Source organism: Benincasa hispida, chromosome 12 (genome assembly GCF_009727055.1).
Source record: "Benincasa hispida cultivar B227 chromosome 12, ASM972705v1, whole genome shotgun sequence".
Lineage (NCBI taxonomy): Eukaryota > Viridiplantae > Streptophyta > Magnoliopsida > Cucurbitales > Cucurbitaceae > Benincasa > Benincasa hispida.
The window spans coordinates 58,151,616-58,175,470 of NC_052360.1; the positions used below are offsets into that span (position 1 = coordinate 58,151,616).

General features: G+C 30.0%; 2 protein-coding genes and 1 non-coding gene across 3 annotated transcripts; 1 reads left to right on the top strand and 2 right to left on the bottom strand.

The window, feature by feature from the left end:
• Positions 1 to 1,624: 1,624 nt before the first annotated feature.
• Positions 1,625 to 5,726, top strand: LOC120068346 (putative leucine-rich repeat receptor-like serine/threonine-protein kinase At2g14440). Its single transcript, XM_039020084.1, has 9 exons — positions 1,625 to 1,818; positions 1,895 to 2,438; positions 2,645 to 3,111; positions 3,625 to 3,760; positions 3,847 to 3,918; positions 3,998 to 4,066; positions 4,459 to 4,530; positions 5,344 to 5,415; positions 5,496 to 5,726. The coding sequence occupies exons 1-9, from the start codon at positions 1,749 to 1,751 to the stop codon at positions 5,539 to 5,541; spliced, it is 1,548 nt and encodes a 515-aa protein (XP_038876012.1). The 5' UTR covers positions 1,625 to 1,748; the 3' UTR covers positions 5,542 to 5,726.
• Positions 5,564 to 8,415, bottom strand: LOC120068347. The gene has a single exon (XM_039020085.1). The coding sequence runs from the start codon at positions 7,681 to 7,683 to the stop codon at positions 6,904 to 6,906; it is 780 nt and encodes a 259-aa protein (XP_038876013.1). The 5' UTR covers positions 7,684 to 8,415; the 3' UTR covers positions 5,564 to 6,903.
• Positions 8,416 to 10,677: 2,262 nt separating this feature from the next.
• On the bottom strand, positions 10,678 to 10,751 carry TRNAV-AAC. The gene has a single exon. It is a non-coding gene; the product is annotated as a tRNA-Val (tRNA).
• Between the last annotated feature and the right edge of the window lie 13,104 nt (positions 10,752 to 23,855).

Here is a 23,855-nt window from a genome sequence, read left to right on the forward strand (position 1 = left end):
CAAATTTTAAAAACAAAAACAACTTATGAAAAACTTATTTTTAGTTTTCAAAATTTAACTTGATTTTTTAAAGCATTGGTAAAAGAGTAGATAACAAAGAAAGAAATTTGGATATGAAAATAGTGTCTATAGGCTTAATTTTAAAAAATAAGAATAAAAAATAAAATGATTATCAAACGTGACCTTAATTTTAGTTTTTAAAAATTAAGTATAAATACTTCCTCCACCTAATTTTTTTGTGTTTATATATACTTTTTAGGATATTTTTTAAAATTGAAGCCAAAATTTTAAAACTAAAAAAAACAAACTATTTTTTGAAAACATGTTTTTGTTTTGGAATTTGGAAAAAAAAAATTTAAGACTGTGTTTAAGAAAAAAGGGAAAAGTGTAAGAACTCTATTTTCTAGTTCATTTTTAACTCTTTTATTCTTATTAAAGTCAGAGAATTTATTTAGGGATGTATTTTTATTCGGTATGCATTAAAATAGGTGTTTGAAGTCAAAATATAGTAAGCAAAATCTCCAAATAAATCAAGATTAGTACTTTAATGGCTGAACTAAATATATATAAAAGAAAAGAAAAAAGAACATAAATCATATTAATTAAAGTAACTAAAAATAAAATAATTATTTTCTCATCTTTTAATTTAATGCATATCATTTTCGTACAGAGTCGCCGTGTAAGGCAAACGCTGACTATCCATTCAAACGAAGATTCTAACGTACGCTGAAACAAGTCAAAGAGTACTAACATGCGCATATGGTCGTGAAAGTGGGGCCCTCATTGAATGTCTTGTCAACGAAGATCAACGGCTGATCAGGTAATGTGGGACCCACTTTTTATGATGTGCCATTCATGGGTGTTCGTGGGAGCCAGTCAGACATTAACAACTCCACCACCTACCGGACCTACAGGTAACCATTTTGTCTTTTTTAAAAAAGATAATTCTTTTTAGTTTTTGAAGAGATCAATTAAACTCATTAATTGACAAATATATTTCTTTTATTGGAAAAGTTGTACCGGATTTAACCTACCTTTATCATTTTCATACTAATTCATCTGACATTAATCCATCATAATAATATTTTAAAAATAGACTCCTGTTACAATTCTTATTTTAAATTTAATCGGGGTAATATTACATTTAATTATTTTAAAATATAAAGAATAAATTATAACTTATTAAGTCAAATGACTAAATTGTTACGGTTTAGATTATTAATTTCTTAGAAGTTCATGAGGACAAATTCCTTAAAAGTATTTTAAAATTAAACATGATCGATTTTCTTGATTGATTTGTTTGATTAACATTGTGTGAGACATATAATTTTATCAATTAAACTCTGAAACTTTCATAAGCAGTAATTTAAACTCTCGATTAAGTTTCCTTTGAAAATTGTTTACACATCAATAATAATAATTCATTTTATAATATGATATTTCAAAAAGAAGAATTGAATAGTTGGATAATTTTTATAATCTAAATTAACTCATTTCAAACAATTGAGAGTCTAATTTGCAAGAAACAAGTTTAAGAGTAAAAATTTTCTATATAGATAAAGAATATTAAGAAAAAGAAAAGAAGTAGGAAGAATAAAATAATAACCGCCATATCTGACCTGGCCCAAGATTTCCCGCGTTGATGAAATGGATACTCAACTAATTCCTTCCTCTTCCCCAACTCCACCATTTCACATACTCCACCGCCGTCTCTATTCCTTTCTTGCATCCTTCAATTTCTCTCATCCATGGCGATTTCTCCATTCCTCTTCCTCTTCCTCTTCCTCTCCTTCTTCCCCTCTTCTCATTCCCTCAGAGGTAACCCCATTTTCATCTCTCATATCTCTACTGATCTCTTCTTCTCTTTCTTCTCACTTTCCTCCTCTGTTTTCAGGCTATTTCATCGATTGCGGCTCCACTTCCCCCACCACACTCGACGGTCGCACCTGGAAACCCGACGACGCCTTCGTCTTCAGTGGAATCAACAAAAACATCTCCGACCCCGTTCTTGACCCTACCCTTTCCACTGTCCGCTCCTTTCCTAGGGCTCTTAATCGCAAATTTTGCTATGTCGTCGGACCTGTCTTTCGTACCCGGAGGTATATGGTTAGAACCACCTACTACTACGGTGGAGTCAATGGCCTTGATTCCCCTCCGGTTTTCGATCAGATTGTTGATGGGACTGTTTGGAGCGTGGTGAATACTACCGAGGATTATGATAGGGGTTTGACGTCGTATTACGAAGGGGTTTTTGAAGCCAAGGGGAAGTCTATTAGTGTGTGCATTGGTTCTAATACGTATACGGATTCTGACCCTTTCATTTCTGCTTTGGAGGTTGTCTTGTTGGGGGAATCTCTTTATAATACTACTGATTTCGTTAACCATGGCTTGCGTTTGGTTGCTAGGCACAGCTTTGAATACACTGGTACCAACTTACGGTATGTTTTAGAAAAATGGGTTGACTTTCCATGTAGGTTTTAACACCATGAATTTGATCTAATGAGCTTATTTGACGTTTTCGTGCTATTGGGATTGAATCGAATTTGTTGTGTCATAATTTTAGAATGATAGTTTCTATCTAGAATGTCTATGATTTCTGCCAATTTCATTTTCTCTTATTCTTTTCTGCAATTGGAATTAATAGGTATCCTGATGACCAATTTGATCGGTTTTGGCAACCATTTGGGAATAACAATTGGAATGTAACTAATAGAACTGTGTCTGCCTCTGGTATATGGAACCTCCCTCCATCTAAGATATTTGAAACAGAGCTGAGGACTGATAAGCTGGAACCATTGGAGTTGAATTGGCCTCTTATTTCTCTTCCAGAAACAAATTTCACATATTACATTGCTCTATACTTTGCTAATGATCATCCTTCGTCATCAGATAACTCAAGGGTGTTTAGCATAAGTCTGAATGGTATAACATATTACCGTGATCTAAATGCAACTTCGGCAGGTCATGTTGTTTTTGCAAGTCGGTGGCCTCTTCATGGTCCAACAAAGATAACCTTGACTCCCTCTCCTCAGTCAAAACTTGGCCCATTGATCAATGGTGGAGAACTTTTTCACGTTGTGCCCCTTGAAGGAAGAACTCTTGTAAGAGATGGTACGTAACTCTTTTGTTTAATATTTGTTTCTTAATTATATATATACATATGATCTATGCCAACCATCTTTAATGGAAGCATATGAGTATATATCTAATTACATTTCATAGCTTTTTCATGATGTTCGTAAAAGGGGAAATCAACTTAAACTTAATATTATGTGCTGCTTTTGGTCATTTTTTCGGTTCCCTCATGTAATTAGAATGAAGTCATTTTAGATGCCTTGTGATTGCTCATGAGGTTTGTCAATACCAAAGGAAGTAGATCTAGAATTATTAAAATGGGAGAATAAGGGAAGAAGATGAGGTTGACATTTTAGTTTACTAGACATTATCTGTTGGTGGTCCTTCATTTCGTTCATGATTTATCATGTGTGATTTTAAGTGTTTTCAGCAATAGGGTGCAATTGTTTTCCATTGCTAATTAGTATGGTCTATATAATTTGATGTTCTCTTGAAGTTTATTTTGGTTAATTGTAACCATCATTATATTGACTAGTTTTCTGATCACAGTTATCAATCTGGAGAGAGTAAAAAAGAGTCTGAAAAATCCCCCAACTGATTGGATTGGTGATCCATGCTTCCCCCAACAATATCGCTGGACAGGAATTACATGTTCTGAAGGTTCTCGAATTCGTGTAATTACCTTGTGAGTTTGGACTCTTTGTCGTTTTTGAATTTTACATTTCATATTCACTTCATGTTAACAAACTGATTCCCTTTTCATGATTTCAGAAACCTTACGAGTATGGACATTTCAGGATCCTTATCACCTAGCATTGCCAACCTTACTGCATTGTCTGGACTGTTAGTATCACACTATAACTTTTAAATTAATGGATTTGAATAATGAAGTTTTCTAATTTCCAGTTCTTTCCTTTTGCAGCTGGCTTGGAAACAACAGTTTGTCTGGACCTATTCCTGATCTCAGTACCCTGAAGTTGTTGGAAATAGTGTATGTTCTGGACTTATCCTTTTCATTCCATTTCTTATTGGACGCCTGAAAAGGATTGAAAAATTGCATATGAAAATCTATCCTTTTCATTCCATTTCATTCCATTCCATTGAAGTGTTGACATGGTTGCACGTCTGTAAAAAAGTTTTCTTTCCTCCTTTTTTTTTGTCTGTGATTTGACAAGGGGGCTATAATATTCTGTTTTATCACTTAGCAGTTCTTAGTATATAATGGACATTACCTGGCCTGGAGATCTTGATAGAGTTGGTTCCCTGAACATAGTGTTTGACATTTATAAATTGTGCTTGTGGATTCATCTTGTTAGCCTTCTTTTAACTTTTCCATTTCAACTTATGTCAACATTATCGAATTTGTGTTTTCTTCCTTTGAAGGCACTTGGAAGATAATAATTTCAGTGGAGAGATTCCATCATCACTTGGAAATCTGCCTCGCTTGCAGGAACTGTAAGTTTACTTATATGATTTTATTGCTGAAAGATTCCATGCCGTCCCTTGGCTTAGAAAAATCTTTAGTATAGAAGTTGCGTGCATCTGACAAAATGGGTATCCTAAAATGATTTCTCTGCGGGAGTTTGCTGTTCTGCTGCAAACTTGTTAATGTATAATTGTCATGCTTCAGACTGCATTGCCATTGCACAGTTGTTTGATTCATAAGTTAGGTCATATTATGACTTAAGTAGTAGCCCCCTCCTTTTGGGTTGAACAGGAAATATATATCCGTAGAGTAGGGATAATTTGTTCTCATGTGATAGATTATTTGGAACGTAGTTAATTGTGCTTTGTTTGGTTATTACAGCTACTAGCATTGTTTGATGAACAAGAGAGGCAAAATGATAAACGAATGCTTGTAAAAGTAGAGATGGTTGCAAAAATTACCAACCATAACCATAGTGTTGTACATTTTACTTTTCAAAGTCTTCATTTATCTATCTTGTTCTTTTAGAGGACCACCTATCCTCTGGTTTAATTGTCGTTCTCGCCTTGCCTGGATCCTTGGAAATATATATCCTGCAATTTGATCAACACTCTCATATCTGCAAGTTTTGTAGGATTTTCACATTTTCTCTGTTCTTCTGATCATCTTATGTCTTTATCCTACTTATTCTTAAATAAGTTTTCTGAGTATTTGAATATTTTAGTGTTTCTTTTGGTGACTTCATGACTTGTTTGAACATTTATATTTTTTTTATTGAATGGTAAGTTTAACAGCAATTAATTAGGTTCATGTTTATTTGGCTTGATTTCCTCTTGTTCTAGGTTCTTATACAATAATAATCTGACTGGTGAAGTTCCTCAAAGCCTTACAAATAATGAAAGACTGGATCTTAGGTATTCGTTCACTGCCCAAAAACTTTTACATCAAATTTTACCAGGCATTTTTTCCTAACTTTTGTAATTTGGTTTATCAGGATTTTTCCAGGAAACCATCTACTGGGGCCGCCACCTTCTTCTTAGCATTTTTTTTTTTTCGGTTTTGTTTTTTTTCCCTTCTCCTGAAAGATAATTGTAAAGCTAATTGTTTGCTCGTGTATAGTTTTTGGGAAAGAACAGTTGAAACATTTTTCCCTGTAAGTTCTTCAAGGAAACTGGCCTACCCATTGTGGAATAGAAATTTGTGCGATAGCCTTCTTTGTTGTAAACTGTACGAGTTTCCAAACTCGGATGGTCCAAGTGACTTTATTCTTTGATTTATTGTCCACATTCAATCAGCCCGGGTACTCACAGACCGAGATCACTGTTCTCCCATTCCTTAATTGTGTGCAAATTATTGCTCATGTATAATTGTTGTTAGTAATATGATTTTGGGCTCGATATAGACTTCTCAGCTTTGCTATATTTCCTGTATTATGAAGTGGTTCTGTTCCTCCCAGTGAATACTCTCCCCTTGGTCGTTTAATTTAATGGGTGTTGTAGCTGATCCACTCTGTTTGCTATTGCAGTCAAACCGGGCTTAGCTGTATCAGTATGCTTCCTCTTCATTTGTCGCTTTCACTTGTTTCTTCTGTATTCATCTTTATTAAATCATTTGTCCTGCCCATCTGGCTGTCTCGTCTGCTAGATTACTCTAGCCACATCTCCTATACACGAAATTAATTCGATTTTAAAACATGCACTCTCTTTTGAATTAATGTCAGATGTGCAGATACAGCTTCTGCACCACTGCTTAGGAATTCATAAATGGTGGGGGTATCATTGAGCCATCATAGTTATGGAGTCTCTATGATCAATACATGGAGCCTTTAGGACCATTTAATTTCTTACAAAAAGCCATTCAGGTTCAGGCTGGATCTGTATAATACATATAATCCCATTTATTTGGATCATTTAATTTAGCTATTAATATGAGATCTGATGCCTTTTCTTTTTTTAAGAATAACGAACTGTTTTAACCATTGAAGATAATTTTGGACCCAGGTTCCATTCTGAAAATTGCTATTGTATTGTACTGAAATGTGGGTGACCCACTGATCCGAGGCTGCTGCATCCGGCATGTGACGTAGAACTATTCACCACCAAATTTTGCTATTCAGGAGGACAAAGATAAAGTGTACACCAAAAAGGTATGTGGAACCAAAAAAGCATAATTTGATTAATCAAGGAATACCAACAAGCAAAAACTAGAGGTCAGCATTTACAATCGGAGATTATTAGATCCACCGCCATAATCAACATTAATCCATACACAAACAGAAAGTTGAAAAAATTTGTCAAGAAATGACAATAGAGAGGGGGGAGAAGGGGAAGAGGGAGATTAACAGCTTGGACTAGAGTTGATGAGATCTTGAGCTGCTGACTTTAGCGTCTAATTTCATCTTCTCATCTATCAAATCTTCCTTTCTTAAGTGGGAACAAGGGTGGCAAAACACTGCTCTTCACCTGTGTGCAGATTGGCACATTAATCATAGGCCTTATTCTTATACTGGCCGATCTTGTCCTTTCCAAACCCTTCTTTATCCTCTTTACGTTCTTCTCTTTGTTTCCTGTTGTCCCTTCCTTCCCTTCCTCTGTTGTGGCTGCATCAGCCATGGACCTGGAAGAGGAAGACGACGACGACGAAGAAGAAGATGGTGATAGTGCAGATGAAGCGCGTTGCTTCTTCAACCTCAACAGTTCTTTCCAGAGAACGGTGCATTTTGGTGGCCTCGGAGACGGGTCGTCGTCGAGAAACCAATTCACTTTGTTGTCTGCCTCCTTGTTTACCTCAATCTCCACCATATCTTCTTCATCTACATCTTTAGGAGACTTGAGACTGATTTTGTTAAGCCGCTCAGCTTGCTGCATTTGCCAAAAGGGAAGAAGCTTCCCTTCAAAGAAAAGCTCATCAGCTGTAATCATGGAGTGACTACTAACTTTATTAGAAAGAAACTCAAAATCAGCACTCCATGCCAGCTTCTCTGATCTATCCTTATCCTTCTTCTGTCTGTCACAAATCTCTTGATCTCTCTCTATCTGGGAATTTGGGGTAATGGAAATGAAGTTGCTTTCATCAAGAAATTCAGAGGAGAAAGATATCCTAGGACTGGAATTTGGTTCTGTAGGTGATGGTGATGATGGCGGTGATGCTTGAACACTACCACCACTGCCTATTGAAACCATTTTCCTTTTTCTCTTTCTCTCTAGGGTGGGTGTTTGGATTCCGGGAAATGGGGAAAGAAAAATGATTGTGTCAGAGGTGGGGAAAGTTGGGTAAATGAGCTTGAGTTTGGAAATGAGGGATTTATAGATGTTTGAAGGAAATTTGTGAAGGGAAAAAAAAGGTAGATGTTTGAAAGGGAGCTTGAAATTTAATTAAAAAAAAAAAAAAGCATAAGTGGTCTGGTGAAGCCGAAACAAGCAAGGGTGTGTATAGGTTAAAGAGAGTGAAGTTATATGATATGAAAGCAAAAAAACAGCACATGGACACCTAGGGCTCTAGGGATAGCTACCTGACAAAAAGGTCCTCTTTAGCAAAAATATGTATAAATTACTATTATTTTGCATGGCAAACTTCTATAAACTCTCTGTTATCTTCCACTTGATTCTCTTTTATTACAATTAAACATTCAATCCCACGTTCTAACATTATTACATATTATCCCCTTGTCCCTTCCCCTAACTATAACTACTGAGAATGAGAATCCATTCTCTGCTTTAAGGATTTCAATCTTTTTCTTTCACCGATTATGATATAGGTTGAGTTTATTAAACGTTTATATTCTTTACCTTCTAACTATTTCTTTGTTGGTAATGCAGGCAATGATGATCCACCATTTAACCTTTTATTAAGTTGCCTTCATAAACTTTCTTTTTTAGAGATGAAAAATGGTTTACCATTGCAAAAAATATCATGCTTTGGAGTTGTATCAATTAAAACTACAAACTAATAATTTTATCAATTTAAATCTTGTGAGCTTTGGTAAGTGTTTCGATTTACACCATCTTCTAGATTATGTTCATGGATATTAAGTGAAACTTTTGATTTGAGTCAATGAAACTTATAAAATTTTCCAAGTCAATCAATTTGGATCTTTCATTATGATTACCTTCAAAAATCATTTATGCATTGATTCTCAGTGTAGATTTTTTTAAATGTTGGTTTTACCAAATGGACAATTTTCAAAGGAAATTTTGACTAAAAGTCTAAAATTCATTTATGAGCTAATTGATACTATTATAAGTTTCACATATGATTTTTTCAAACGAAACTAAATGAGGGTGTGAATTGATACACTCACCAAAGTCAGGGTTTGAATTAATACAACCGAGTTTAAATTGATATTTTTTTTCAAATTAATTTTAAGAATCTCATTGTTTACAACTTAGTCATAGGTAGATTTTTTTGTTTAAAGAAACAAAATAATATCCGAACAAAATTAACATATAAGATTAAAATCTTCTTTATGGGGAAAAAAGAAGAGAAAATTTTTATAAACTTTACTATAATAATCAAATGTATTGCCCTTTTTGTTTTTGGAACGCTCCAAAAGCTTTATATATTTTGCTAAAAGCTATAAAACATGGAGGAAAAAGAGGAAGAAAAGGTTGAAAGCTATAATTAAATTAAGTACTATGATTGGCTGAAACCACTAATAATAAAATAAATATGTTTAAAGAGAGATTTTTTTAAAAAAAATTTGCTTGGTTTGACTCAACATTCAACATGTAAATGGAAGGAGTCTGAAGCATCCATGTGGTCACATCACATGAGTGTAATTTTAATTTTCAAGCCATGTGATTATGAGTTCTACATTATCCAATTTACTCAAATTACCCTTCTTAATCCCCTCTTTTCTCATGCTTTTCATGTCATTTTCCAACCCAACCATGGGCTTTCTTGTCATTATGCATTAAATCTTACAAATAAAAAGTGGGGGTGAGATGAATTAATATTAAAAGCTTCGGTTAAGATTTGGAAGCTTTGATTAAAATCCAGACAGCTAATAAATATAGGGCTTAATTTTGGGTTATTCTATTATTAAACTAATATTAAAAATTTAAAAATAGAGTTTTGTTTTGATTATCTCTATGAGCACAGCACAATGTTCCAAGCTCTCTTTTATGTGCTTTTCCTCTTCCTTCTCTTCTTGCTCCATTATTGAGAGGAGACACTAATATTACAGCTTTTCTTTGTCAGAATTTAATTAATTCAATTCATTAATTTAATGTCCATAATTATATTGGATTAAAGTGTGATCATCATTATAATGCAGTGGTCAGTGATTCAAAAGAATAAAGAAATTTGAACCTGGTGTATTTTTCTTATTTATTTTTTTTTTAAATACCACTTCTTAAAATTTGTCGCTATTCGAATAATTTCAACATAGTTGAATGATTAAGATATAACAAATTTTCTATTAATCGAAGGTTTAATCTCTATTATCATAATTAATTTGTTTAAAATGATCCGAAACTACTTTTAAAATTATTATGTTATAATTCATTTGATCAAGTTATAAACAATTATTTTTAAAAAAATGAACTATACTTTTATATAATTAATTAGCATGTAGATGTAGTAAATGAGTTTATGGAAGGTTTGTGATTTAAATCTCTCTACCTACTAAGAGAAGAGTTTATAAAAGGTTCTCAAATATTTAGTCGCGTTGAAAATTTATTCAATTATTTTCCTCTAGAAAATGTTCATTCAATTATTTGAATGATTTATTTGATAATTGAGATTTTCTTCTTAACTGCACAAATTTATGTCAAACAATGGGTACAATATCTTTCTAAAATCAATGAAGTTTTAGAAAGTTTACAACGGTTTTTAGAAATTAATCTTTTTTTATAAAAAAAATGGAGTGAATATATAAATTTATTGAGTAATTTATTGGCTTCGAAAATGGAGCCATACTAATATTAGAGATGTATTTAATTTCTAAATAGCCTTTTCGAATTTGGAGTACTATATTAATGACGGTTGGTCAAAGTCAACTCTTTCGGGTAATGTTTGAAGATTTGTAATATCAACGGAACAGAAACTTGATTTTGTGGGCCTTAGTGGACTTTGTTTGTTTCTTAGTGGGCCATGACCTTAAGCAAATGGCCCAAAACGAAATTTAGAAAAAATGAAATAAAATAAAATGGCAAAAATACAAAATATAGAAACTATGGCGTCGCACGGATTCGAACCGGAGACCTTCAGTGTGTTAGACTGACGTGATAACCAACTACACCACGACACCAGACGATCTCCTTTATGATAATTTAATTTTGATATTTGCATTTTAGTATGTTTTTAATCATTTGACTCGCGGTCGTACATTGAAAATTAAGAGAAGTTTTTCAGGTTAAGTGCAACTTACAATTTTTACAAATTTATTATTTAATTTTATACTTCCAAATGTTAGGTTATATTCATTTGGGTCACGTTTCCTTTCCAATAAATGAAACCAATCCATTGTAATATTAAAAATGAGGTCCATTTAAATATTTTTCCAAAAAATTAGTTAAAAATATTATATGAATTATGAATAATAAAAAAATATATGAAAATTTTCATAGATAGAAAAAATGTATTTATATAAATAACAAAAAACACTGATCAACATACTTCTATAAGTTTTTATCACTTAGACTTCTATCAACCTCTATAAAAAAAAGATTAACATTTTGCTATTTTGTATATAGTTTTCTTTATTTTTTTATTTTTGAAAATCCCAAAAATATATTACAATTGCAGCAATTTTGATTATGGAGCATTAAATATGGCTTTATTTTATGTATATTTAATGTTTTCAATTTTATACGTACGCTATGCGATTAGCTATCATGCATTTTAACACTCATGTGACATAATGATTTTATTTTTTAAGAATACATAGCAAGCTATTTTCAGGCAAATATATTTAAATGTTTTAGGGCCATATCTAAAATGTTGATGTTGACAAAAATATGGAAGTCTAAATTTTATAAACATATCAATAAAAAATATTGATAGAATGTCAATATCAATATCAATGGATATTTTTTATATTCAAATAAGTTTTTTTTAATGGACGGTTTAGAAAAGTTAAAATGTTTATTATTTAGGTTGTATTTATATTATTAATATTTTATTGCTATGTTTTTATATTTCATTAATTTTGTACAATATAATAAAAATGTCGAATCGCTCTTTATGTCGATGTCAATTTCATGAAAATGTTGTTCTGTAGATAAAAATTTAATACCATAATGTAAGTTTCAAAAATGGCTCAATGAATAGAATAAATAAAGTAATAGTTTGTACCATAAACATTTTTTTTTTTGTCCAATTGCAACAAAAGGCTATAGTGTCCAAGAGAAAATAATATCATAAGAAAGATAGTAAATAGCTAAACACACAAAATCTTAATATTAAAATATGTTTGAGAAAGCATATACAAACAAGGTAATTATTTTGTCAAAATTTTGATTGGGTTGAATAGAGAAACTCTCTTCACCCTATTTGAGAAGAATGGGGAGGGAGGAACATGTAGGCATGTGAGAGTTTCCTATTTAATTACAAAATTGGAGGGACACATACCCCAAAAATGTAATCACCCATCACTTCAAATTTCCTATTGCCATATTGGCCTCTCACTTTATCCCTCTTTTTTCTTTCCCTTAATTGATATAACTTTCAAAGTCCCACCAATTTGATGTTTAGGACTGTTTGAGACACTAAAATGATATAAGATGTGGAAAGTTCTGATGTCTGGAGAGTTCTGATCGAGTATGAACAATCGAGTATGATCTAGCATGTTCAAGCATTGAGATGATATACGATACACGGAAAGAAAATAATGGTGAGATACAAAACACGTTTAAAAAATGGGTCCACAAACAATTAAAATCGGTGAGATAGAATAATTAGCCTCCAAACACTGAGATGATATAGGATGTGAGGATATACCATCTCATGTTGGGCCCCCAAATAGTCTCCTAGAAACAAGAGGCTGTTTGGGACACTGTAATAGAATGAGTTTGGATTGAGTGTTTTAGGTCCAGTTTGTAATATTTAACTCATTTCATTCTGATAGTTTTTAACTCAATCATCTTTTTCATCGTTTTCACAATTTCATTTTTGTTCCACCTTCGATTCCTCATATATTTCAACGCTCTCTGAATCTTAATAATCCTGATTACATTACAATCTCTTAAACAACTCCCAAAGAGATACAAAATTGCATCAAACCCCAAAGAGGAAAATGAGAAAAATGATAGAGCCAAAATATAAGTATTAAGGAACAAATTAATGTCATTAATAAAATAACAAATCCACTCTCCGGCACATGTCGTTAATTAATAAAATTAAGGACTTTTCTTGTTGTTAGTTGTTTTTAATGCTTTTGCTTGTTCTACCTATTCCTGTCAATGTCTTTTACTAATAGTATATGTGTGGTTCAAATATCTGCCAACTATGAGTGATTATGATATATGACCTTTTGAAAAAAAGTTTTTAAGTTATATTTTAATATGAATTTCAAACCTCTTAATCTTTATACAATATTTGGTTCATAAACTATTCAGTTAGGTAAATTTATGTGGTTTAATGATAAATAGAGTAGTCTTTTAAGTCTATATCGATCTAATATGTAAATTTTGTTAGTGTGTCAATTTTGTTAAGTTTTCTAATCCAAACAATATGATCAACCCCTAGTTCAAATAAATACAAACCAATGAAACAAATTTTTTTTACCGTAATGTTTTTGTCAAATCATATAAATGCACATGAACCCTAACACAAGCTATACACAAACCCAAGTTTCTATAACTTGTTATTTTATACACACATTTGCTACACAAACAAAACATTTTCAATTACCTTAAAAACCCCTAATTTATTAAAAGTGACAAGTTAAACAAATCTATGGAAATAAGTGTTGCCAAAGAATGCTTAATAAAAAAATATCAATTTTGGTTGTGAATATGATCTAAAACCTTGGCCAAAATAAACATAGTTCAACTGGGTTATAGACGTATTAACAACCAAGAGATTTATGTTTATAAGAAAAGGATCTATAATCTTAAAAGACCTAAACCCTTATTACACACCATGCAGATTACTCATGCAACTAACCTTGACAAGGCTCTTATCAACGATAAAGCCGAGGAGGGTGTGAACTAAGCCAATAAGGAAGCAACCTATGTGTTGCCCCTCTCTTTAAAATTTATCGGCATTTTTAAGAACGATCCAAACGATAAGAGAAAGAGAAAATGTATAAATATAAGAGGTCATTTCACCTGTGACATAGGCAATATTGCTCTAACTCAGCTGACCAACTTGAGTATTAGAATTTATTATAGTACCATACCGATGTGAGTAACTTCTTTGTAAGTCTACTCATGATATGTTCAACCACACCTCAATAAGAAGCCAACGTAGACTTGTACAATCATTCACATGCATCCACCATTTTTTTTCCTTCAAGACATGATTTGAAAACAAAAACTCTAAAATAATAGACTAAATTATGAAGAGGAATTGGTACAAAAAAGTTGTACCATGTTTTAGGGCTTTTATGATCATGATTATGAGAGGCAGCCAGACTGACGACATTGATGGAAGAGCAAAGAACAAAGACGAATTTTGATAAACTCCAAAATGTTCCCATGAAAACCGGAACCTAGTTCATCTTTTCTTTCTTTAATCTATAATACCGTAATACATGTATTACGAAATCGAAAATTAAAGAATACAAAAAGTAATGTAAAGATAGACAAGATCGACACACAGATATACGTGATTGTGTTAGCTACATCCACGGACAGAGGGAGGACAATATTATTAGGGAGAATATTTTCAAAAAATTATATTAAACAGTGTCTCTTTGGTTGTTTGAAGTGCCAACAAACAAATTCAAGGCATTTCAACAACATGTTTGGTAACCATTTGATTATTTAGTACTAATGTGAATAACTTTTTTATAAGTCTATTTATAAACGGCTAACACACTATTAGTTAACCACATAAATATAAGTGTCGATTTCTTATTATTCTTATTTTTTATTTGACATTTGTTTCTATCATAATAGTGCAATTGAAGTGAATTATAAAATGATAGCAATTTTTTCTATTACAATGGGAGTATGATACTTCATTATTGTTGACACAAAATTTTGCTTTCATAAACCTTCTCTTGACTATAGAGGGTCTGAATTTTTTTGGTATTACAGTAGCGCATACTCCTTCAACATGTTATTAGATGATATATTATTATATTATTATAAGAGTCACATAATTATTAAGACATGGTTTGGTGATTTTAAAAAAAAAATCATTTGGTGACTATTTATTTTTTATTTTTTAATTTTTTTAAAGTTAAGTCTATTTATTGCAATAATTTACCTCTTTTTTATTAAGTAAAAGAGGTAGATTTTTTTTTTAAAAAAAAAATTTGACTTATTTTTAAAAATTTTGGTAGAAAATAGATAACAACGTAAGATATTTAGATAAAGGATGAATGTTTATAGACTGAATTTTTACAAATTAAAAATAAAAAATCAAATATTCATCAAATAATACGTAAATAATTTTTTTTTGTTATGGAAAAAAATGAATTGAGATAATATGAATTTTTTTTTTATCAAAATACTAAAAATTTGGTCGCGGACTCTGCTTGCTTTTTAAAGGATGCTGTCGTAACTCGTAACTTAATGATGATAATATTAAGGTGATAATAATATTTAAAGAAAAAGGAGTGTAGCCAAAAATAAAATGCAGAAAGAATTGCTTTCTTCTCAAATAAATACACAATGAATAATTGTCCCGTCCAAATTACTTTCCTTTTTTTTATTTTTTTATTTTTTTATTTTTCTCACAAACATTATCTGTTTTTCTCTTCGATCCGTCTTTTCAACTTTCTTTTTCTTTTTTCCATTTTTGTTTCCGGATTCCGACAGTTTTCAGATGTGTGGTTATCATTTCTTCCGTCAACTCCACCGTCTTCTCCGCCGTATTGCCGTACCTTATCCGTCTGCCCGGATCCGAACCCGATTATTTGTATGTCAAACGACACCGTTTTCTCCTTCCTGCATCTTCCTTCTAATTTCTACGACCACGGTGTTTAAGGGTTTATTTTTATTTTTATTTTTTGGTATAAATGGCCCCTTTTTAAGATTCACGTGAAAAATAATCACCTGGTTGAAATAGAATGAAAATGGTTTTTTGTTTGCATCAACATCTTGTTAATTAATTTATCTATTTGACCCTGAGAATCACTAGTACTAGTACGTTATGATTAGAAGTTTTCTCGATCCTCAATATTTGATGTTCAGTACTCTACATTCTATGCTCTATGCTATGCACTTGCTAATCGATCCTCGATACTCGATGCTTGATTCTTGCTATCTGATGCTTTATGCTCTACATTCTATACTTGATTTAAAAATTCAGATACTCTATGTTCTATACTATATGCTCGCTACACAATGTTGACAAAAAAGAGGGAAGAAAAGAAAAGAAACAAATGAAGAAACGCAACAATGAAAAAGACCAAAAAAAAAAAAAAAAGAGAAGAAAATGCATAAAAAATGGAAAAGTTAAAAAATTGCTGCAAAATGAAGAAAATAGAAGGATACATTCAAAGTGATAATTTTACCTGAAGATAACATAAGTAAAAAGTCAAAATTCATTGATATTGAAACCTGGGGTAATTTTTATTTGTAACCCTATAAAAAAGTCTTCTGTACTTATTCAGCATTTAATTTAAAATTTTTGTTTTTGATAATAAACTATAGGCTATTGTTTCAAGTGATGTTTATAAAAACTCAAGCTAATTGATTGAATCAGGGAGATGAATTAATGGATTAAATTTTAAGATTATTCAAAACTATGAAATAAATCAAGGGCGGATCCTTGCTCAATCGATAGTAAGTGTGCCCCCAACTGTATGAATTTTATTTCATTTTTCTACTTTTTGAAATTTGTTTTTGCTATAAAATGTAAGTATTTTTAAATATTTTTATATTTAAAGAGGGTCCCTATCAATGTATTTTATATTTATATGAATGTTAATTTTGTGTCTAAATTTTTAAATGGGTGTCTAACAAATTTCTAAATTTTTAATTTTGTGTCTAAAAGTCTTCTACAAATGTCTTACACATATCTAAACTTTCAATTTTGTATTCAATAGATTTCACATATACTCTATTTTTTTAAAAAAAGAGAATTATTTTATTGGAAAAAAATTAATTTTGTATCTAATTGAACATTGAAAATTTAATTTATTTAATAGTAAATAGTGTATTTATTTTTTCCTCAAAAAATGTCCAGTAATACTATTTGGCTATTAGACATCGTTAATATTTTCATATGATCTAACAATTATTAACACACAAACATATATATATGTGAGAGACCTCTAATAGATATAAACTTGAAACTATATGAATCTATCAAATACAAAATAAAAATGTCTATACATATTTAGAGTTTTATTGGCTAAAATTCTAATTTTGTATGAAATTGTGCTCCCTAACCTGAAGTTCTAGATGTGCCACCGGAAGAAATTCAATTACGAGAGAATTGAGAATGATATTACAAATTACTTAAATCTATGAATATGACTTACTATCTCTAATTTAAAATTATAAAATATTGTGTTAAATCCTGTATGAGCTAAAAAATAGTTATTTTTATTTTTTTTATTCTTAATTTTAATTAGATGATTCGATTGTCTCTCAATTTCAAACTTTTATCTAAACCAAAAAATATTTAAAAAATTGTGATAATCCATTTTTAAAAATAAAAATTTGTAATAATTGTCTCTTAGTTATTATTTTTTTAAATTGATTTGGATGATTTCATAATCTTTTTAACTTCAAACTTTTATTTAAACATACATTAAAAAAAACCATGATAATTCTATTTTTTCTTAAAAAAAAAATTATTGGATGATACCCTTTACTTTTAATTAAATCAAAATATTTTGGAAACATATGCGATAACCATTCCTTAGTTTCTTTTAATCTCTTTTTATTTATTTTGAATTTGATGATTTTATGATTCTCTTACCATTAAGCTTTAATTTAAACTAAGATATTGTTTTTTATTTTGTGAAAATCTTCTCTTTCTTATTATTATTATTAATTAATCATACCCTGACGTAATATCCTATTGATGACCAACTAAAAGACCAAAAAGGAAAATAAAAGATTTCTCTGTCCAAGTTCATTTTTTTAAAATAATAAAAGTTGCTTATATTATTAAAAAGCTACTGGGGCTAAATCTGAACAGCTTGTTTTACAATGTACAATGGGATATTATGAAGCCGCTCATCATTCAATTTACACATATTAACACTCTTTAGCCTAGGTTCCTTTTAGACAATATGTAGATATATAGATGATTATTGGCAGTTGAAGTATAGCTTAATGTTTGTACAAAAGATATTTATTAATTACAGTTCAAACGAAATAAATAAGTAGGTTCCACCTATTTTCCTAAAAATTCAATATTATTTCACTCTTAAAAATTAGAGGCTTGTTGTAAATTTGAGGAGCACAACAGAAATACGAATGCCAATAAAATATAATATTAAAATAAATTTAATATAATATAAATATATGAAATAAATAAATATATATTAAAAATAAATTAAACATAATATCTATAAACATATAAAATAAAATAAATAACAAAAGTAAATAAAATAACAAATTATGGATTTCTCCACTTTCTCCAAATTTTTTTGAATTTGTCCAATGTGTGGCTTTCAAAACCCAGAAAATGTCACTATTTATAGACAATTTGGCAATGAGTTGGATTATATGAACACTAAGAATGAGTATTTACAAGACACATGAACAACACTTTGAAAATGGGGGTATGACACGTGGTTAATGGACACAAAGCATGAGCATCTAATGAGATCCATTTTCTATAATATTTATAAGGATTTTTACATAAGAACCTATCTTTGGCCATATATTTTCATAAATGTTTTTAAATTTGATTTTTTTTTCAAAAAGGTCTTTTAGTGTTATTTTTAGACAATTTTATATTTTTTAATATTTGTTATATATATTTCATATTTTCGAAGCTACTTTAATGGTAAAGAGAGAAAATGCATTTAATATAGTTTTTCTTATTTGTCAATTGGAAAGAGAAATGCATTTATTTTAATTTATTTTTCTATTTTTCTATTTGGAAAAATATATATTTAATGAAATTTTATTTTCTATTTACGTTGGTTTTCACATATCAATTTATTAGTTTTTTTTACGTATTAATGGTTATTTTAAATATACCTTGGAAAATTTTGATGGATTCATGATTATTTTAAATATACCGTAGAATATTTTGTTAGGTATTTGAAAATATTCTAACAAATATATGAAATATACTACAATTTATAAATTAGAGATTGACTCAATGCTTGACATAAATCACAGTATAAACCAATATATGAAATATACCGCAGTATATAAATCTTCATAAATTTGATTTACATCAAAGTATATATATCATAATACAATAAGTTTAAATAAAAAAAAACACTCATCTATATCAAATAAACGAATACATATATTATAGTATATATCAAATTTCGTACAAAAGCTAAAAAAAAGTACATATATATCACAATATATATAAAAAATAGGAAAAATTAAAGTCCATCTTCATATGAGGGTTTATATTGCATAACCCTCCATCTTCATCTCTTCTTTTTTAGCCATGGTCATCACAGATCTCTCTCTGTTGTTGTCGAACTGATTTGCTCGCCTCGCCATGCCGTCAATCAAATCTTCACAACCCGTCATCGTTGATTCGCCCCACGCCATCGATTCGTCCCAAGTCGTTTGTGTCATCTTGTGCCGAACCATTAATTCATCCCACGCCGTCGTCTACCACTTGCACATCGCCGGAAAGAGAAAATAGATGGAAGAGGAAGAAATGAATGTGAATTATGAGGGAGAGAATATATGAAATATATTATTGGGGAGAGAATATATGCATAGGGGAGAGAGAGTATGCATGGAGGAGAGAGAAATATATATATATATAACGTAGGTGATGGCTAAATTGTAAATAGCCATTGATATTAGTGAAAATAGAGAAGCCAATAGGTATTTTCTTTGTAGAATATAAAATGTTCAAGACATTAACGTAATATGAGCCTATTATTTAGGCCTTTTATGTAGAAATCTCGTATTTATAATACTTCCCCTTAGATGCCCGTTTTATATATATATGAAATATGTTTCATTAAAACCTTACTAGGAAAAAACTATTAGGAAAACATCCTAGTGAAAGAAAAAGAGTACATATTTCATATAATCTAATACTCTAGAAAAGAATACAATATATTTACTCCTCCTCATGGAAACATCACTTGAGATTTCAGTCGTCGCATTCCAATGTTGTGCACCAATTTTTCAAAGGTTGTTGTAGGCAATGACTTTGTAAATAAGTCCGCCAGGTTATCTTTTGAACAAATCTATTGTATAGCGATGTCACCATTTTCTTCAAGATCATGAGTGTAGAAAAACTTTGGTGAAATATGCTTTGTTTTATCTCCTTTAATATATCATCATTTGATTTGGGATATGTATGCTGTGTTGTATTCATATGATATTGTTGGAATATTTTTACTAGAAGATAACCCACATGTTTCACGAATGTGCTGAGTCATTGATCTTAACCATACACATTTTCGATTAACCTTGTGAATTGCAAGAATTTCAACATTATTTGAGGAAGTGGTTGTTATGGTCTGTTTCATCGATCACCATGACATAGCAGTTCCTCCACATGTGAATAGATAACCATTCGAGATATAGCTTTACGTGTATAAGATAAATATCCATAATCTGCATAACCAACCAGATCAAAATTTGACTTATTTGAATAAAACAAACTCATATTAACCGTTTCTCGGAGATAAAGGAGTATATGCTTAATTCTGTCCCAATGTCTTTTAGTTGGAGAAGAACTATATCTTACTAATAAATTTACTAAAAATGCAATATTTGGTCTTGTATTATTAGCAAGATACATAAGTGCACCAAATGTATTAAAATATGGTACTTCAGGACCAAGAAGTTCTTCATTATCATGTCGAGGTCGAAATATATCTTTCTTCACATCTAATGAACGAACTTCCATTGAATGTTCAATGGATGTGCTTTGTCCATATAGAACATTTTCAAAACTTTTCCTGTATAAGTTGACTGATGAACAAATATTCCATTTGCTAAATATTCAATTTGTGAACCAAGGCAAAAATTTGTTTTTCCGAGATCTTTTATCTCAAATTATTTCTTAAGATATTTTATTGCATTTGAAAGCTCTTCATGAATTCCAATTATTTAGGTAATCAACATATACAATTATAATAGTAAATTATGACTGCGATTTCTTTATAAAAACACATGGACATAGGATTATTTTGATGTTCATCTTTCAACAAATATCCACTCAGACGATTGTACCACATTCGTCCTAATTATTTCGATCCATATAATGATCTCTATAACTTTGTTGAATACAATTTCCGGGAATTTGATTTATATGTTTTAGGTACCTTAGATCTTTTTGGGATTCTCATATAAATATCATCATCAAGGGATTCACATAAATATATTGTGATTAAATCCATATGCATGTCCAGTTTTTCACACACAGTCAGACCAATTAAATATATTAATGTAAACATCCACCACCGGAGAATATGTCTCATCATAATCAATACCAGGTCTTTGTGAAAAACCTTGTGCAACTAGTCGTACTTTATATCTTGTGACCACAATATTTTCATTTCTTTTTCTCATAAATTTCCATTATATCCCATAGGTTTGACAGGTGTTTAGACTACTGGTCCAAAAACCTAAGATTTTGATAGTGAGTTTAATTTTGCCTCGATTACTTCTTTCCATTGAAGCCAATCTTTTCTATATATAAATATATGGAATAAATAAATATATAAATTAAACCTAATATATATAATATATAAAATAAAATAAATAACAAAAGTAAATAAAATAACATATTATGGATTTCTCCACTTTCTCCAAACTTTTTGGAATTTGCTCGATGTGTATCTTTCGAAACCCACAAAATGTCACTATTTATAGACAATTTGATAAGTAGGAGGTGAATTACATAGACAATAAGAATGAATATTTATCAGATACATAGTCAATGGATACTAAGTATGAGCATCTATTTTCTATAATACTTATAATAAAGCTCAAATTTTTACATCCATAGCTCCAATAAATAATAATAATAATAATAATAATAACCCTCTTCCCTCGTACAAAGTGATATTTTTCTTCTCTTACCAAGTCAACTTGGTTACTAAAACAATATTTTTTTTTTCTGTATAATAGAAGCGGTTGTTTTTTTATTATGACATTTTGTTATTTCAGAACAGCAAATTCTGAGATAGAATATTAAAATTCCAACTCCAAAACAGAAAGTGTACATCAATTATTATTAATCGTTAAACTCAATCTAACAAAAAAAAAAAAAAAAAAAATTATAAATTTACACCTCTAAATTTGATTGTATGTACCAATAAAATAATTGACTATTAATTGTATCAGTTGGTTTCTAAAATTTCGTAAGTATATCAATTTACATTCTCGATTACATTCTGTTTGGATAAGCATCATATGATACCTGTAATTTTATCAATTAAACACCTGAACTTTCATAAATAAATAAATTTAGACTTTTAGTTTAGAATTTATTTGAAAATTTTCCATTCATCAATTCTAATTGTCTATTTTATAAATCCATAATCCAAAGAAAGGTCTACACACATATGTAAGAATTGAATGCATTAATAATTTTCAAATGTGTAATATAAATAAATTGTCTAAATTGATTCACTTCTAACACTTCAGAATTTAATTTAAACGATTATATGTTTCGCACGATATTTTTGAACTAAGACCGAATGATGGTTTTAATATATATATTTATGAAAATTCAAGGTTTAAATTGATACAATACAAAATGAACATTTTCATTAATTTTTTATATATAAATATGGCAAGTGGTATTTAGAACAAAGGTATTTATTTTAAATAACAAAACTCAATGAAAATATTTTTTAAATATAGCAAACTCTAATTTGTTACTATATTTATAAATGAGTTGGACTCATTTTAAATAGCCTTAAAAATAATAGATGTTATATTTATTTAATTCACGACAAATTTATAAATATAAATAAAATAAACGAGATCGAAAAGTCGAAATCAAATCTTGTAAACATCTTGTCATTATTAATTATTGAATTACTAATTGAGAGAGGGTGTTGGCCAAAACTAATTGATGAGCTTCAATTTGCCGTGTAATGGACGAATACTAATTCCAAAAATGCATTATTCGGGCTATGATAGTTACCTTTTTGTAGATTTTCTTTTCATGTACCAAATTAATAATTCTCTCACTATATAATTAACCAATAATTAAATATTAAACCTATACATTTCATCTTACATCAATTACATCATTTCATATCAAGTGACATGTAATAAATGAGAGAAATTTTTGTGCCATTTTCCACGTACCTTTCATCTTAAGCAAACTTTGCCTTTATCGATTTTATCTCGAGTTTCTTAAGTTTTTTAAATTTGGTGTAGTTTGGATGTCATTTTTCCTTTGCTAATGTGTCTCTGAGTTTTAGAAAACTACGAGAACTATGATTTTCATATTTCCTATATATAAAGATTTTAGTTATTAGCTATTTTGTCAAATCAAAAACAAGTTTTTGAACATATTTTTAAACCTTATTTGATAATCATTTGATTTTCTGTTTATAGTTTTTAAAAATTGAGTCTATATATTCATTCTACCTCTAAATTTCTTACTTGGTTATCTATATACATTATATTAATTGTATCATATACAATTAACATATATTCTTTAAATTAATTTGGACATTTCAAATTATTTTTTTAGAAACTATGGCCCTTGTTTATCCGTTGTGAGCTAGTGGAAGGACCTGATGAACCTACAGATTTAAGCTCCAATGATTTGAGATTATTTAATTAAACTCTTTAATTAGCATTCATTAACTATGAGACAAACCACTATAAACCTGTAGTTATACTCTTATGCACTGTAGAAAATGTTGCGTTTATGGATATAACCATTACACATAAATCGATTCTTCACGAGTTGTTCATAATTATAGCAAGGTCAAATATCTGTTTTACCCATGTAATTAACTTTATATCTTTAACTACCACTAATTCTCTTAATGAACAATTTGTTTATGGTCCAACCATAAGAACTAGTGATGTTGGGGATTATGCCCTAAATCTCATGGTTTGTAATGTATAAACAAAATTCGTTTATTTAATGAAAT